The sequence below is a fragment of the Zootoca vivipara genome, chromosome 6 (assembly GCF_965207765.1).
Source record: "Zootoca vivipara chromosome 6, rZooViv2.hap1.1, whole genome shotgun sequence".
NCBI classification, from domain to species: domain Eukaryota; kingdom Metazoa; phylum Chordata; class Lepidosauria; order Squamata; family Lacertidae; genus Zootoca; species Zootoca vivipara.
Genome location: NC_142589.1, coordinates 60,680,059 through 60,697,080, shown reverse-complemented (window position 1 = coordinate 60,697,080; position 17,022 = coordinate 60,680,059). Strand labels below are relative to the sequence as shown.

At 42.8% G+C, this 17,022-nt stretch overlaps 2 protein-coding genes across 9 annotated transcripts in view; both read right to left on the bottom strand.

The window, feature by feature from the left end:
• MTFR1L (mitochondrial fission regulator 1 like) overlaps nucleotides 1-6,701 on the bottom strand; it is a 29,375-nt gene extending 22,674 nt beyond the window's left edge. Inside the window, exons 1-4 of one of the 8 annotated variants that reach the window (XM_088672331.1) lie at nucleotides 6,512-6,701; nucleotides 3,877-4,236; nucleotides 2,207-2,534; nucleotides 745-838 (exon numbers count right to left, since the gene is read on the bottom strand). In XM_088672331.1, the coding sequence (XP_088528457.1) occupies nucleotides 745-759 (15 nt within the window). In that variant the 5' untranslated portion in view covers nucleotides 760-838; nucleotides 2,207-2,534; nucleotides 3,877-4,236; nucleotides 6,512-6,701. Of the gene's footprint in view, nucleotides 1-744; nucleotides 839-2,206; nucleotides 2,535-3,876; nucleotides 4,237-5,465 lie in introns of all 8 variants that reach the window. The other 7 variants (XM_060275791.2, XM_088672330.1, XM_060275792.2 and 4 more) reach the window with 7 other exon arrangements.
• A 1,673-nt stretch (nucleotides 6,702-8,374) lies between these two features.
• The window catches only part of SELENON (selenoprotein N), a 32,711-nt gene continuing 24,063 nt past the window's right edge, over nucleotides 8,375-17,022 (bottom strand). Inside the window, exons 7-12 of the mRNA XM_088672322.1 lie at nucleotides 16,660-16,741; nucleotides 15,724-15,912; nucleotides 13,989-14,094; nucleotides 13,638-13,750; nucleotides 13,321-13,422; nucleotides 8,375-11,922 (exon numbers count right to left, since the gene is read on the bottom strand). Coding sequence (XP_088528448.1) covers nucleotides 11,752-11,922; nucleotides 13,321-13,422; nucleotides 13,638-13,750; nucleotides 13,989-14,094; nucleotides 15,724-15,912; nucleotides 16,660-16,741 — 763 coding nt within the window. The 3' untranslated portion in view covers nucleotides 8,375-11,751. The remainder of the gene's footprint in view (nucleotides 11,923-13,320; nucleotides 13,423-13,637; nucleotides 13,751-13,988; nucleotides 14,095-15,723; nucleotides 15,913-16,659; nucleotides 16,742-17,022) is intronic.

The following is a 17,022-nucleotide window of genomic DNA, read 5'->3' as shown; positions in this document are numbered from 1 at the left end:
GTGCTAAAATATATACTGCTGAAAATGTGGACTAGGCTACATGAAGGAGGGAAGTCCAAGCATTCACTTCACCACAAGAGATTTATTATTTTGACCCTCCAGATGTTGCTGAACTACAATTCCCATCATCCATGGTCACTGGCAATGCTTGCTGGGGCTGATGGGAACTGGAATGCAATGACACTCTGGCACAACATAGTCTAACAGATTTAGCTACATGATGACATCACTAAGTTCCAATCACATTGCTCTAAGGGGAGGGGGTGTCCAACAAGGCTAGCACACCCCTTTTGTCATTTTGCACTGTGACAATTAAATAAGCATGAGACAAAACAAGGAAGCGGCCCATTTGCCTCAGCAATGAGGACGCGTTCCCTCCTTGGGAATCTAACGTACATTCAGACTGAGAGCCATCCCTGAAAAAAATGGGTGCAAGCTTTTAACTTTCTCACTTCTGGGGAGCTTTGCAATAGAAAACTGTCATAAACACACTGAACACAAGATGATGACTTTACAAAAGTACAGTTTTCAAAGATACCCAAGAGATTTTGGAAATTAAATCCCAACAATTTTCAGTTGGATTTAAGGATGATTTCAGTGTCTCACGAGAAACTGTATAGGCCCTGGAAGGAAAGCCTAATTCAGAAGAGCCGTATTCTCAAAGTGAACAGTATGTTTTGGAAAACACAAGTTTTAAAGGTCTTCAATATTGCAAAAAAATGATGTTAACAGCTGTGTACTTACTGAATCTGCTTCCATCTCTGACCAAACAGGAACAAGTAAGTCGAAGGTCAAAACTGCAGCTCCAGATTGTGCACGAGCTTCATAGTATTCCACCCTTGGAAGAAAATTATCTGCTCATTATGAACATAGACAAGGGCACGCTCTAAATTTCTCTCATTAAAGCAGATAAGCAGTGATACGAAGAATCCCAATTACATCTTAAGCAGTTATGTAACTGTATTCTAGGATTAAACTAGCTCACAGACTTAAGAGTCAGGACGAATATCATCAATTATCAATTATTGATAATTATCAATTATCAATTATGGGTATCTGAAGAAGTGTGCATGCACACGAAAGCTCATACCAAAATAAAAACTTAGTTGGTCTTTAAGGTGCTACTGAAGGAATTTTTTTATTTTACTTCGATCCAGACCAACACGGCTACCTACCTGTAACCATCAATTATGTAGTTCACCATACACATGGTGCAGCAGAATTCACTCTACAGAAACTGTTCCTGGCAGGCACATAGAGGTATAGGGACCCTGACCATTAGGTCCAGTCGTGACCGACTCTGGGGTTGTGCGCTCATCTCGCGTTATTGGCCGAGGGAGCTGGCATACAGCTTCCAGGTCATGTGGCCCGCATGACAAAGCTGCTTCTGGCAAACCAGAGCAGCACACGGAAACGCCGTTTACCTTCCTACTGTAGCGGTACCTATTTATCTACTTGCACTTGACGTGCTTTCGAACTGCTAGGTTGGCAGGAGCTGGGACTGAGCAACGGGAGCTCATCCCGTCGCGGAGATTTGAACCGCTGACCTTCTGATTGGCAAGCCCTAGGCGCTGTGGTTTAACCCACAGCGCCATTTGCGTCCCATACCCAGGCACATATACTGTCTTAAAACCTAATGTAAATGATTTTGCGAATTCCCGAGGTAGCTTACTTCACTGCCCAACAATTGCTACAATTAGAACGAGGCAAGGGAGCCCTCTAAATGCTAGTAGACTACAATTCCCATCAGACCCTGCTAGGATGACTGATGAATAGGGATGATGGGAGTGGTAGTCCAAGAACTTCTGGAAATCACCACATTGACTATCCTTGTGTTTGAATATTATCCTGGTAGAAGGACTAATGTTCCAAGCAGAAAGACAAGTGCCTTGTATAAAGAGAGTTAAGCCACCCTTCTGGCCAGCAAGTGGCTGGTTGCCCATATAATGTTGCAGCAGGTAATGAACAAGTGGTACCCTAATGTACCTTCCATCAAGATGCAACTTAGTTAGGAAATATAGATCAAATAGTTCAGTAACCACAATGGAAACTGGGACTTGAGCCAGCAGCTCTGCCACAGATATACTACAATTTCTGAAGATCCTCCTCCAGTTTTCTCCCTTTGTAACCAGCCTACCAAGCATACAATCCAACATAAGCATTAATAATCTGTCAAAGGAATCACAATAGGATAAGGCTGATGCACCTAAATTGTCTGAGTCTGCTAGATTTGGATGCTGACAGTAGATTTCTTCACAACAGAGGGATGATGCAGGGCCTTTCTTCCTTTCAGTCACCACTACCCTTTTAAACTGAGATATGAGAATTAGAGACCCCAGAGAAGATGGCAAGTGCTGCTGTAGAATTAAAGCATTCCCTTCCCTAAAAATGGGACTCACAGGACAACCAGAAGGAATTCAGCTATTTCTCATGATGGAGGAGTTGTTAGCCAATGTCACATTCACCACAAATGTATGTAGAACAAATCAACAATCCACACCTTTGTAGTTGTTCCCACTTTCATACGACTGACTCTGCAGAAAGAAAAACCCACTTACTTACCAAGACAGGGGGGAAACCCTAAAGATTTGAAAGAATAAAAGACCACCAGGAATTCCCTATGGGAAATATATTCCAAAAGTATCTACTCTGCTGTCTAGAACATACTATATTCCAGTTTCTCCCCTTTCAGTTATTTGTTTGCATGCTGTCGAATAAGAATTTTGCCATTTCTACAATCAAGCAGATAAGCAAGGTATAAAACTTCTCAAAGGTGATATAAATTCCAATTTCACCAAATTTCAATAGACGCTAGATCAATTTGGTTTTGGAGATCTACCTTAAAAACATAAACTCATCCTCTGAAGGATATTTATTTGCCTCTACAAAAATAAGACCACTGATGTGGGGCAGAAAAGTTTCCAAAAAAGATTGTTTTCCAGTGCTCTGTTTTTCTGCAGAAATTCTTCTGTTTTCCAAGTTAATTAGTAACAGTAAATGGATGCCAACTGCAAATAAAATTTAGACAAACTTGGCAGTTTCAACATATTTAGCTTTTGTTATCAAATACTAATAGCATAAATAAGTTAAATCAAATAAATAATTTCCCAAAGCATCAGGATAGCTTCCAATGCAAATTAACCTGATTTGCATAGGAAATATTTTATATCAAAACTTTCCAGAATCATGCACCACTGGGCAAGACTAGAGTAGGATACAGTATACTACTATACTTTTAACATTTGCCATGAGAAATTTAATATAGTGTCTTACATATCTTACATATACAATCTACTACAAGTAAGCAGCAGCGATCACAAATGAGAACATTTAGCCCTTAAATCCACTGATCTGTATTACAAGTTTTATATGAAGTGATTACAAATGAAACATTGTCCAGATTTAATACAGCTTTCCAGCTCTGAGCAAAGAGGCACTGGCTTGCATATGACTATTGGGTTCAAATCCCAATAGAGCCCCCAAAAGCAAAAACCAGCTTTCAACCTAAGCTTTCCCATGTTTAAAGGGGAAACAATAGCCACATGCATCACAGCTCTGAAGTATGACTGTAATGCACTTTATACAAGTGCTACAGAAAGCAATATGACCATTAATAATATTTTATAAATAGCCTTACCGCTAACAGTGCTAAGTGCTATGCAAAAAGGCAAAGGCAAGCAACCTAAAAGGAAAATGCAAGGTACATGAGGCAGGAAAGGAAAAGAGTCTACACTGGGAAAAGCCAGGGTAAAGGCACTTCAATGTAAAAACAAGAGTGTCAGGTGGAAGGAAATTCCAGTTATAGTGAGTTGCAAGGAGGGGAAAGCAAACAAGGAAAAGCGATGGTAATATTAGGTCTAATTAAAAGATTGGTACCTGCATCAATAAGATCTCCCAGTGTGCTAACCAATGACTTCTAGTTTCCTGTTATGTTTGTTACATTCTTCAGAAGAAAAAAGCCACCAAATTTTTTCCCCTCAGCAGCAACAGGTCTGATAAAAGTGTTAGAAAGCTGAGCCTTCAGCAGCCTCCTCTGCTCTGAGACAAGGTCAACAGACTGGCACACACGGCTAATGATATCACAACTCAGCCAACCAAGGATAACCATGCATGACAGTGATGGGCTCTTTGGCAAGTCACTCAGCCAGAGGCGTTCAGTGGAGTTGTTGCTTATCTATCCCCAGCTCACATGCTGTTTATGTTGAGTGAAGGCACTGTCTGCACAGGAGCCTGCAGCTTAAGGAAGAGAAGCCAGAGAGAGATTAAACAAGGTCAGTAGCAGGAACAGCAGATCAGAGATTAAAATCTATTGCTGAGGACAACTCAACAGCTTTCTCAGCTGAAAAGAAATCATAATGCACTCACATTTCGCTCACTTTACACTGGTAAATGGGGAAGGAGGGGGTGTTTTTCTCTCTCTCTGTGTGTGTAAGGATTCTCGACTTGTATGCCTTAAGTGCTCTCCAACCTTGTCTATTGAAGGAGGAATGGGCCCACCTGTATAGCCCACAGAACTGTCTGAATGGCCCACTTCCACCTTCTTAAACCTGCCTGGATGCTTTGGGGCCTCTGCCCTGCATCCATATGAGGTATGGCCTGGTGGGCAACAGTGGCATAGCATTCTCAGAGACAGAACTCAAGTTATGGAACTCTATACTACAGAAAGTTTGCCTAGCTGTCTCTTTATATGGCCTTAGGCATCTGCTTTAAAATAGTTTTGTTTATATGTGCTTTTTAATAATGCACTCTGAGCAACAAGCATAAAACCAGCAGATGCCGTTTTATTCAATATATATTTTTGTCTTGTTTTTTATTGCTGTTCAACTGAGTTGTTTTAAGAAAGCTTTGAGTTGCCTAGGTAGTGCTGTTTTCAAGTGTAATGGTGGGGCAGATATGTTTTAACAAATAAACACTTGAAAAAGAAAAATCACAGTTAACATCTACTTAAGATATAAGAGAGGCAAAATGCCCTTTGCACTGAGTCACTTTGGTCCAGGAACTCCGAAATTTTGCCATGAGATGGGCTGAACCATATTGAGAATTTATGGTACTATACTGGATGCATCTATCAGTTTTCAACAGCCCTGCATCTAAGCACTAACCTGGTAGCCACAGGTGACATCTCCTCTCCTTTCTATCCAAATCTGATGAAGCTATTATGGTGCTAACCTCACACCTTTTCCAAATGCAGCTTAACATAAATGCACACTGCCCATGTAGTCTATTCATATATGCTTTCCCATCACAACAATCTCCCCCTTCTCTCTCATATACATCACAGGAAAACAAAAAACAGTGACTCATGCCATCTTAAAGACCAGCACATTTATTATGCCATTAAAGCATTTTACTAAATAATGAATAGGCCTAGCAAGGGCTTTTTGTTTTTAGTAGGTAGGGATAAAGTACTTCTGTAAGCTATTTTTGGTACAAGGGGCTAATGTTACAATTAACTACATACTTACCTGGGGAAAAGTCCCGTTAAACTTTTGAGGGCATGTGCATAGAACTACATTGTCAGGCTGCAATCCTGCACAAGCTTCCAAGAAAAACCAGCATGCACAAACGTGTTTCAGGCAATTTATATCGTACTCTTCAACTGAATATACTGCACTCACGGCAGACTGACAGTTTTAAAGCAGGGATAAGCTCCCCTCACCCCTTACTGCCATACTGCCTGGGACTGATGGCAGCTGGAGTTCAGCAACATCACATATTCCCCAGCCGTGTTTTAAAATAAGATAAAATGTGTGTGTGTGTGTGTGTGTGTGTGTAGCACACAAAGAGGAGCATTAAAGTTATTAAGATGATTAAAGTATTTGATCTAAAATCTGTTCCTCCCAGAAGCCCCAAATTTTGTAGTTAGTATTGGAATGCGGAAATAAGAGAATAACTTCTCTATAGCAAAACCAAATAATGTTGTGATGCAACTTGAAGACTAAAGCTGCAGTCCTATCCCCATTTGCCTGGGAGCAAGCCCCACTGAATTCAACAGGATTTACTTCTGAGTAGTCATAGTTAGGACTGTGCTGCAACACATTTACCACAGCGTAACCTTTTCATGGTCTGGAGAGTCTTACTTCATCAGATGCATTTAAGGAAGGAAAGCTGCAGCCCACCCCCCAAAAACCTTGCGCTACGCCATAATAATGCTGCCGGCCTCCTCCAGGGCGCCACACGCCTCTTTTACGGCTTTTGCTGCAACGGACTGACGCGGCCACCCCTCTGCCCCTCCCTCAAAGGGGCGAGGGGGAAGGCACTCTGCACCTGCTCAGGGGGACTGCCGTCCATGCTGACGCCACACCGCCCTAAGGTCTGGGCCTTCTAAAAATCTGGGGGGCGGGAGGTAAAGATGCCAGGTAGGGAGGCCGAGACCCGCCTCCTCCTCCTCGGCCATGACACAAATTAAAACCCTCCTGGGAAACACTCCCTCCCTTCGCACGTTCTCCTGACACGCCTCTCCCTGTGACAACCAACGCCGCCGCCGCCGCCTCCTGCTGCAGCTGCTTACCCTTCCCTCGGCTTGGAGGCCGCTCCTCTCCCACCTCGCGGGGGGGGGGCTTTGCGTCGCTTTGGGGTGGGCGGGGGCGACCCGTCCGCGGAAAAAAACAGGCAGCGGCGCCGAGTTTGGGGGGGGGGGGAGAGAAACGCCGCGAGGCGAAGCCGCCGCTTCCCAGCAATCCCGCGTCGCCCTTCCGCTCGGAAACAGCTGCGGCGGCGGCGGAGCCCACCCCTCGGGTCCCTCTCCGCGCATGCGCGCTGTGGAGGAAAGGGAAGGGGAGCGACGAGAGATCCCCGCGCTCCCCTTACTTGGGCTGCTCTCCAAGAAAGGGCGAGAAACGGGCATAAGCATCTATCCTGAGGCACAAGCTTAGCCACTGATGCATCCCTCTTCTTGGTTGCGAGGAGGAGGATGCCTCCAGTTTTCAGTGGCCGGTTGCTCAGTTATAACGGCCTCATTAGGCATTGTTAAGCATGCCGTGATCACAGTCTGTAGTTTTCTGCGTTTGATTTCCTCCGGATTTTAACTTATACCAGCTCTCCCACCCCAACCATAATAATATATAATAAGCGCGCTTGCCATTCAGGATAATACTCCGCGCACCACAGGAGCGTTACGCCATAATCAAATTGTTGGTCTTTTAAGGTGCCACAGGGTTGTAAACAAGGTTAGTTCTACTCAGAGTAGACCCTTGAAAATTAATGGGCAAAATTTAACTTAGATCCATTAATTTCACTGGGTCTACTCCTGAGTGGTCGGATACAACCCTTTGTTGTTTTCACTCTGTTGCTTTCAGTGCTGCAAAGTGAGTCCCGCAACACAATGTTGCTGCGTGGAGTGTTCAATGCCTTCCTCCAATATATTCTGTTTCCATTCCATTCCCTCCCACCTCACTCAGTCCTGGTTGAATTGCTTGCGGTGTTTCTCCCCTAAAGATTTTTGGACTTACCTCAAGCCTGCTGCTACCTCCGTGTGTGTGTGTGTGTGTGTGTGTGTGTGGGCAGTGCTGCTCTGGCTACATAAGCGACAGCACTCTCACACTTGGACATCAAGAATAGAAGGGATGCTATGAAATTGGTCTTTTTGTTGCAAGTCTAAAGTTGTGATCCTCCAGTCCACTGAAATTTGTGAGACTTCTTAATAAACATACATAGGATTTGGGTGCACAGCTGAAAAATAGATCTGGTGCTTCAAGATATGGGCCAGTCCACAGATGTAGCTTTTCCTGCCCTCCTTTGGTTAGGAAACCACTTTCCCTCTGCTCTCATCTTCTGTGGAATGTAGCTTACTCTATATAAGTAGGAAATGCAGGTCAGAATGAGGTGGTAGAGTTATGGCAGAGTGAGCTTTCCCACTTCCCACTGTAGATAATGCAATTTTTTAGTGATCAAGCAATTCCCTGCAAGTAGAAAACCAGCACAGCATGAGGTGATCTGAATTTTTTTTAAAAAAACAAAAAAACCCTCCTTTATGTGCTAGTTGTTTACATGGGGGAGCATTCAAAAATGTAATCCTGCACCTATAGCCCATTCCCCTATTGCAGCATTTTGTTGCCTCATTCCGCTTGCATGTATAGGCAAACTTCAGCTGGAGTACAGTATTCAGGCCAATGTGGGAGTCGCGTTGCATCTGCTGTGTGTCTGCTGCCCCTGAACAATTAAACTGCCGGGAACAATTTGGGTAAGACACACAATACTTTGTCAATATGTAACAGTCCCCTATGGATTTATTTATTGCATTTTTTAAAAGCTCTGACATCACTCACATATACATCTTCCACTGTATGCTAAAATGTCAGCCTTGCCATTCCCTTTTAAACATTTCTAATATAATGTATATTGCCACTGTATCAAAATATAAAGCACACACACATTGGGTTCTCAATTTTTATTACTGAAAAAAGTAAACAAAGCTGCAATGTGCTGAGGACATTCCATACAAGAATATACTCATAAAGTTTTGCTAGAGCATTAAGCAAATTTGCTGAACTGGACGGCATGTTACTTGTATTAGTGAAATGTGTGCTTAGGTATTGAAACACATTGAAGTCTTTTTAAAATTTTTTTAAAAGGAAGTATGTTGTAGGTACACAGATTTCTTTATGCTGTACTGAATAATTATAATAATCAAATACACCAGTTTAGTTTCAGAGTGACCAGAACACATTTAGGATCTGGAGTGGGGAGGAGTGCCACAGGTTAAGATAATAAATATATGGATTACATCAGTTAGTTAAAAAAATATCAAGTTTAAAAATAAGTAGATTAACACATTACTGACCACATATTTTCTGCATTTTAAGGAAATCTTAAACTTTCTTCAATACTGCTACAAAAAAACTACCCACAATTGTCCTCTAATATAATTTATGACTAGTAACACTGATTAGGTCTGAAACATTCCCAATGTAATAGAGAATGTACAGCATCGGAGAAAGCTCACATTTTAAATGAATCCTCTCTATTAAGTAAATGTTTAGCAAACAAAAAACAAAAACACATACACATTTTTAAGTAAACATTTTTAAAAAGAAGAGAGAAAAATCACAGGGATTCCTTTTCTCCAACAGTCAACTGTCAAAAATCAGGCATGACCCACTCTTGGTTTAAGATCATACCATCACAAAGTACAGATGAACAGGGAGAAAAAAAATGTAACAAACACCTAATTTTTTCTCTCTTTGGAGTTATCAAAATATTTATAAAATTCTTGAAATATATAGAGAGATAATATGAAAAAAGTTGGCAACATTTTAAAAAAATTTAAGACACAACTTTTGCTTGAAGTCCATGGCTTGAAAACTAGACTGGGTTAGTGTAGCCAGGTGCAAAACAGGGCAAGGCTCCTGCACCTTGAATAGCGGCGTAGAAGAAAGAATTGCCATCGGTCCTGGCTTGCACTCTTTTGTATCCCTAGACTGTTAGCGTTTTACAGTGCAATTCTATTACATGTTTACTCGGGAGTCCTTATGCATTCAGGGAGACTCACTCCTCCTAGGTCCATTCACTTATTGTTATTAAAGGAGTATTTATAATCCTTGTTTTAGGATCAAAGCCCTTCCAAGGCCCCTTGGCATAGCAGCCTTCACCAACCTGGTGGGCATTGTAGTCCAAAACAGCTGGAGGGTGCCAGGCCGGCAAATGCCAGCATTTAGGGTTGCAACAATAGCAGCCCTATATACCAGAAGGCCAGTTCCTAGGGAGGTACTAGATTGCTTTTGTTTGCCATGGTTTTCTTTATTTTCACAGACCATAGCAAATGAAGAGGGAGATCTTTATTCAGCACTCAAAGCTCTTGGTAATCTAATCAGAAGAGTAGGACAAAGTTTAAACAACAACAACACTTTTCTAATCAAGAGACTCAGCAGCTGGGTTTATTAATTTACACAGTCCGACAGAAGTAAGCCCCACCAAGTTCAATGGGGCTTGTTCCCAGGTAAGTGGCTACAGGGCTGTAGACTTAACGTTCTGAAGTGGACCTGACAGTAATTGCTTCTTGAACAGAAGCTGAATAGCATTCAGAGACAGTCTAAACTTAAATGCTTGAAAATCCAGCTGAAATTGAAAAGTGCTTTTTCCCCCAAATGAGAAATGCTGATGTTTAGCTATTGGCTCCCTTTCCTATCACTAATAAAAGCCGCAGAAGGCAATTGAAGAATAATGCTGTTGAGGGAAATGAATACTGCTTGCAAGCGCCACTCTCTCCCCCCCCCCCGTCGGTGAATTCTGCAGTGTGTTTCTATCACATCAGTCACTAACAAAGTGCAAATCCCACACAAGTTCCCACCCCACTAAAATTAATGCTGGGAAATGTAATGAGAAGTAGGGAAACAGGGGACATTCTTTCTTCAAACAAACTATTGAACAGGATGAGCTCTCAGGAACATTGTCCAGTTCTTAGATCTGATTCTTCTCCCTGTACATGCAAAGTGGCATTACTGCATGGACGGCATCGTATGGCAAAGAAGAAAAGCAATTTTGGAATAAATAGCCCCATTTTAGAACACTCTGCAGGCCCAGGATTATGGGCGTGGGAACCATGTGATTGTGACTCAGAACAAACTCTGTAGTGGAGGAATAAATCAGTTACCTATGTAAAATCACCCTTAAACACGATTTAGGTTTGGGCAGTGACATGATTATTTTGAACGTAGCCCCCTAAGACTGTATGCGCTTTAGGAAAGAGCAACTGGTTTTTCTTGACTTGAAGTCACAATGATGAAAATGCATAGGATCATCAGCTGGAAGCCCTAGGAAAAAATCTGGCCCCCGGAGGGGTCTGCAGAGCCTTTTGTGGGTTGGTTTAACCATGCTAAAATGTTTGTTTCAAAGGTTCTCCTGTCTGTGAAATAGCACCCACCTGAGCAGCCCTCCAGACAAGAGTGGGAGTGTAGCAAACACACAGGTCTTTCCTTGTTAGCCAGGAGTGAGTGTAGCAAATAACACAGGTGTTGCTTTGGGAAATAACCGTAGCCCAGTGCTAGAGCAACTGCTTTCCATACAGCAGGTCCCAGGTTCAATCCCCAGCATCTCCAGGCATGGCTGGGAATGCTTTGCTTACTGAAATCCCAGGGCGCTGCTGCCAGGCAGAGTGGACAATATTGGATGGACCAACGGCCTGACTCAGTATAAGGCAGCTTCCTATGCTCCTATACGCTCAGTGTCATCCATGTAGGCTCTGATCTTGAACATGCAACCTGCAATCTCCTTAAGTTGTCCAAAGCTACATGGTGCTTTGCTTAGTAAAAACAGTTCTACAATGTGGAGGCCTTCGCAATGTAAGAGCAATTCAGGGCCATGAATGGGACCAGACGCCAGAGCCAATGCAAAAACATGGTATCCCACTCACGAATCAACACAGCCTTTTTACTAAGGGAACAGTAACAACTGAATTCAGGCTTTGTGTGAGAAGCAACCTGCTGACCTCACACACCACAGCCCAGGAACCACAGTCCCCATCTCAGACTTGTGTGCTGCCCTGTTCCCAGTCTCTACTGTTGGCTGCAGGACGATCTGTTTCCAATAGCTAGAAGAAGAATAAGACCAGTTCCTTTCAAAATGGTCCTGAAAATAATTCGTGTAATTGCAGGGGTAGCAGCTTCATATTTTTGAGGGACACTTACTTGACTGGATATCAAGGACAGCATTTTACTATTCAGTATTGTGCCCTGCATGAGCTCAAGGAGTGCCAGAAACAAGAACTCCTGTGTCTTTGGTGATCAATAGGAGGGCATTGGGTTGCTTCTCTGTTTAGGCATGCAGGAACGGCTTTGCTCTCTGAAGTCCTTCTTTCAGGAACTGGAGGTAAGTTGCTGTTGAGGGATCTTCAAAAGTGGCAGAGAAACTAAAGATGCTGCTCTCAGCTTCTTCAGGCTTCATAGAAGTAATATCCAGGAAGTAGTTGGCATTGATGTGGTGGACCTGGGAAATGGGAGGATGTGCTTAGGAAAAGACCATTTCAATCCCTACGTTTGTTTTCTTTTCTCCCAGTAGTCACTGCAGGTGGATGGAGGCTGAAGCCCACTTGCCCTGTACTCCCAAGGAGCAGGATGCACTGCACCGTTTAAATCTAGCACCTACTGCTTCAAGGCAAAGGTGGCTGATGCACTTCAATTTTAAAGAGGTGGCTGCTGCTGAGGGTGATGAAAAGAGGCCTCCTCCTCCTCCTCTTTGGGGGCCACAGGGCAAGGTAAGCCAGCCAGTCCCCACACCCCATTTGCCTGTAGTGGCTACTGATAAAGTCTGCTCCCTTCCTCAGCTTTCAAAAATGGAGACAGTGGAAATACATGTATTCCTTTCTCAAATCAACCCAATAAAATAAATGGTTTAAAAGAGGGCAAAAAGTGAACAGAAATGTGTGCCTGTACAATTTGGCAGAGGGCTTTCTCGGTGGTGGTGCCCACCCTGTGGAACGCCCTCCCATCAGATGTCAAATAAATAAACTATCTGACTTTTAGAAGACATCTGAAGGCAGCCCTGTTTAGAGAAGTTTTTAATTTTTAAAGTTCTATTCTGTTTTTAATGTTCTGTTGAAAGCCACCCAGAGTGGCTGGGGAAACCCAGCAAGATGGGCGGGGTAGAAATATTATTATTATTATTATTATTATTATTATTATTATTATTATTATTATTGGACGGGAGGTGAAATGTGGAATGTGAAAGGTTCTTCAGGGATCCAGGAAAATGCAGAGAAGTGGCCTGAGCAGAGTATGGTTTTAGTAAAACAACTTTTATCATGGCTGCCTGATCAGGTCTAGCTTCTCTGTGTAAAGACAGAGAAGGAGATGGAGAGGGAGAGAGCACCTAGCTCCCAAGTAAAGAAAAAATGTTTTGGAACTGCTCTGGATATGGGTATTCTAAAATTTATTAAAAAAACATGAAGTGGCCTACTAAACGTTGCAACGTGAAGCATAGAACTCTCTCCTAAACCTCATTCAGTCTTATCTCCTCCTCCAAGGTAACATTCTACAAGTTCTTCAATACCATTTGGTACCCACGGAAATATTCTGTGTCTATTAAGAAACACGCTTTGTGAACCTACTGACTTTTTGTGGGCCTTGTTTCCTGAGCTTTTGGAAAGGAAATAAAAAGTCAATCACTACGAAATGCCTTGACAGCTTCAATCTGTAACTGCCTTGCTTATAGCACAAGTACTTTGTATTGCTCCAAAATGAAACTGTTTTTCAGCTCTGAGAGGCAGCTGTTAGATGCTCAGCTGCTGCAAGCATATCAGAGGGAGACAACTGCCATCCCCAGCAGACATCACAAATTCATAAAAGAAGGAATTAACAAAGGAAAAAATGGGAGCCAGAGCCCTACCACAGTGCCATTGGGCAGGCAGATCATTATCTCCACGGGGAAGTTATACTTTTCAAGGTGCAGGTCTGCGAGTTTGCTGTTGATCTCGTTCTCTCTCTTAGCCTGTGGAAAACAAATCCATGTCTTAAACTGCTTTCACTTGTAAAAAGCACCCACTTAGTCCAAAATTGACAGCTCTAGTTTCTTTGGATGTCTAGAACAGGTGCTGGTGAGGATGCTTCTGGGGTTTTCATGCACCCATTCTTGACCTGTCACCACCACCACCTTGTATTGACAGGCTAGCACCTAGCACTGAGCTGGTGTAGCTGAATGCTTACCTGCAAATCCTCCAGCTCCTTCACCAGAGACCAGGTGCTGATGAAACTCTCATTCAGGAAGGCGAGGATGGGCGAACTTTCCAGGACTGTTTCCCGGAGAGTTCGCCCTGAACCTGCTCAAAGACAGAAAGAAAAAGGACACTTGCTTGTGGGGCAGGGGGTGGGGAATCCACCAATACATAATATTATTATATTTCTGTATAATGTATATGTTTATATCTTTTTAATATTTCATATTATGTGAAAAAGGAATATTACTACTACTACTACTAATAATAATGGCCCTAATATGGATTTTGGATTTTTTTACATGTCCTTTAAAAACAAACTGTGATGTGAAATGCACCTTACCTCAGCATGACTGATCATCCAGTGCTCCCCACAACAGTATGGAGTGCACCAGTTTACTCTCAGATTTTGCTCTCTCAAAAGCTTCAGTAAAGGGAAGGTAGGAAACCTGAGACCAAAAGAAGCAACAGAAAAAGTTGAAAACATGAGGGACAGAGTGCAAACCACACATTTAACATTGATCCCTCCCATTGATGGATTTGGTTACCCTTTAGCACTGCATATTCTAGTTATTTTGTATTCTCTTTTTTCAATTTTATCTCAGTTTACTTTATAGTGCTGAATTTACTCTTAATCTTTCTAACGCCTCAATTTGCTTACAATAATTTTTCAAATATTCTACAAATCTTTTCCAATCTTCCTTGAAAGCTCTTTCTTGCTGGTCTCTTATTCTACTAATTAAACTAGCCATTTCTGCATACCCCATCAGTTTCGTCTGCCATTCCTCCTTTGTTGGTATTGTACCCTCCTTCCATTTCTGAGCATTATACCATTTGGGCTGCTGTACAGGAAAAGATTTTTCTGGTCTCTAGCTACATCTGAGCCAATTCCTTCTTGCCTACGGCTACTAGGCTAGTCCTTAAATACAAAGCTTTATAGCCTATGACGGCACTTTTTTTTTTTTTGAAGTGAGAGATGGATTAATCACAACCCTTAAAAGTCGCAGAACAGGTCAAACAGATGAACCCCTTTAAGGAAACCCAGGCTTCTTAAGGAAACAGCTAACCATAAACCATCACTTCAAACTGCACATTTTTTCACAGGCTGCTTTTACTACACATTTTTCAGCTGATTAATTAGATGTGGAAGGGCAGTTCCGGTTGCTGGATGAATGAGAATAGCATTTAACAGCTCATGCTATAAATTCGCTCTTTGTTTCAACCCCCACAAGCCACACATGTCTTGTGTTTCCTGCTGATAAGGTAAGTACAGTGCTAAGCCTGCTGGGTGTCCTGCTCTGCTTGCAGCTGAAAAATGCCCTCCATGACACCTCCATAACTTTCAACTTTTTAAAATGGCACCAGGGACTTAAGATAACAGGAAGGATGAACAAAGCAGCACTTAAGGTTCTGCCTGTGCCCTAAGAAACCTGGTTCCGATCAGAATATTCTTCTGTGGCCTCTGCCAACATTTGCATCCATCCATCAAAAGGATGTACTGTACAGTCATTTAAAAGATCCCAGAGTCTTGGATAGAACTGCTGTGATGCTGTGTTAAAGGTAAAGGGACCCCTGACCATTAGGTCCAGTCGTGACTGACTCTGGGGCTGCGGCGCTCATCTCGCGTTACTGGCCGAGGGAGCCGGCGTACAGCTTCCAGGACATGTGGCCAGCATGACAAAGCCACTTCTGGCGAACCAGAGCAGCGCACGGAAACGCCGTTTACCTTCCCGCTGGAGCGGTACCTATTTATCTACTTGCACTTTTACGTGCTTTCAAACTGCTAGGTTGGCAGGAGCAGGGACTGAGCAACAGGAGCTCACCCCGTCGCAGGGATTCGAACCCCCGACCTTCTGATCGGCAAGCCCTAGGCTCAGTGGTTTAACCCACAGTGCCACCCGCGTCCCGTGATGCTGTGTTAGCAGACATCAAAAACTGCAAGGCCTGGTCACTTTCACAACCACCAAATTAGACTAGGAAGGCTCACTGCATTTAGCCCTTCCATACAGGAGCGCTGGCAGAATAACTTAATCACCAAAGTCACGTTTAAGGAGATGCCAGGTAGACCCTATCCATACTTTCTTAAATGGATACATGGCAACTTCCAGTTTGCTGGCAGCCTCTTCCCAGCTTATTTCTTGCTGCCAGGTAATTTCTTCAAATATGAACTGAATTGGTTCTCCTTCTGAGTCTCTGCTGTCAATCACGTTCCCATTTTCGTCGTGAATCACGGAAGGTACCGAGGGCCCCAAAGACTCCAGTTCCATCTGCAAGACAGAAGGCACTTAACTCTCAGTGAACATACACTGGTCTCTAGAAAACAGACAGTGCCATAGAGATTTCACATACAGGGATGTGGAATGCACCCTAGAGCCATGGTGAGCAGACATTGTGTTTGTGGGATCTACTTTGCATTTTTCTTTTTACTAGATTGCTTGAGGTTCAACTGAGCAAGGTGCCAAATAAATATGACTGGAGCTAGAAAATTCTGAGCCCAGAAATCCACATCTGCTTACCTCCTTCCAGCTCTCCCCCCCCCCCACTTCAGCTGTGCAACAGGGGTGGGGATTGCCATTGTTAAATAACCTGGGGTCAGAAATCATTGCCAATCTACTTCAAATCACTTAATGATCTACCAGCAGATCCTAAGCTACTGTCCTATTCCTAAAAGGCTAGAAGATAGGTTGCAACCATCTAGCTATTTGCTATGTATTTATTCAATTTCTAAGCCACTCTTCATCACTGTGATCCCAGGGTAGTCTACAATGTAAACTTCAAAGCACTGTAATATTTAAAAACGAACCATTACCAACCACTATCAATAGCCACTCCTCCTACTCAACAAAATGTGCTGCAAAAACCAAGGAGACAATGAAACTTTTTGCTTTATACACTTTATACTCTTCTGAATATAAAGAACAATACAAACCAGGCACGCAAATGTATCAGATGGAATCGGTCAGTACTGTAAATACAACAGCACAGACAGTCCAAATGCGATTCTCACTACTGACCTGAGGTAAGTATCCAATATCTACTTCCATGTTGCTGCTCTCCAAGGCACCATAGAGCCACTCCATGTCTACATTGAGAGACCTGGTGAGAAAAAGCCAGAAAAAGTCAGGCGCAGGATATCCACATGTGCTGAAACAATGTTTGTTAATTTTATCAAAATATATTTTATCTTGCTCTTCAGTCTGGAAACCTTCAGGTAGGTTACAATGAATTAACACCATTCGAAAGCAATGATTAAAAAACAACGAACGAAGACCCCAAACACCAGACCTCCCAAGGAAGCAGCATGGAATCTATTTACAGTTAGCTAAATGCCTACTGAAATAACCATCTTCCTTAGATGGTTATTTTTAAAAGAAATA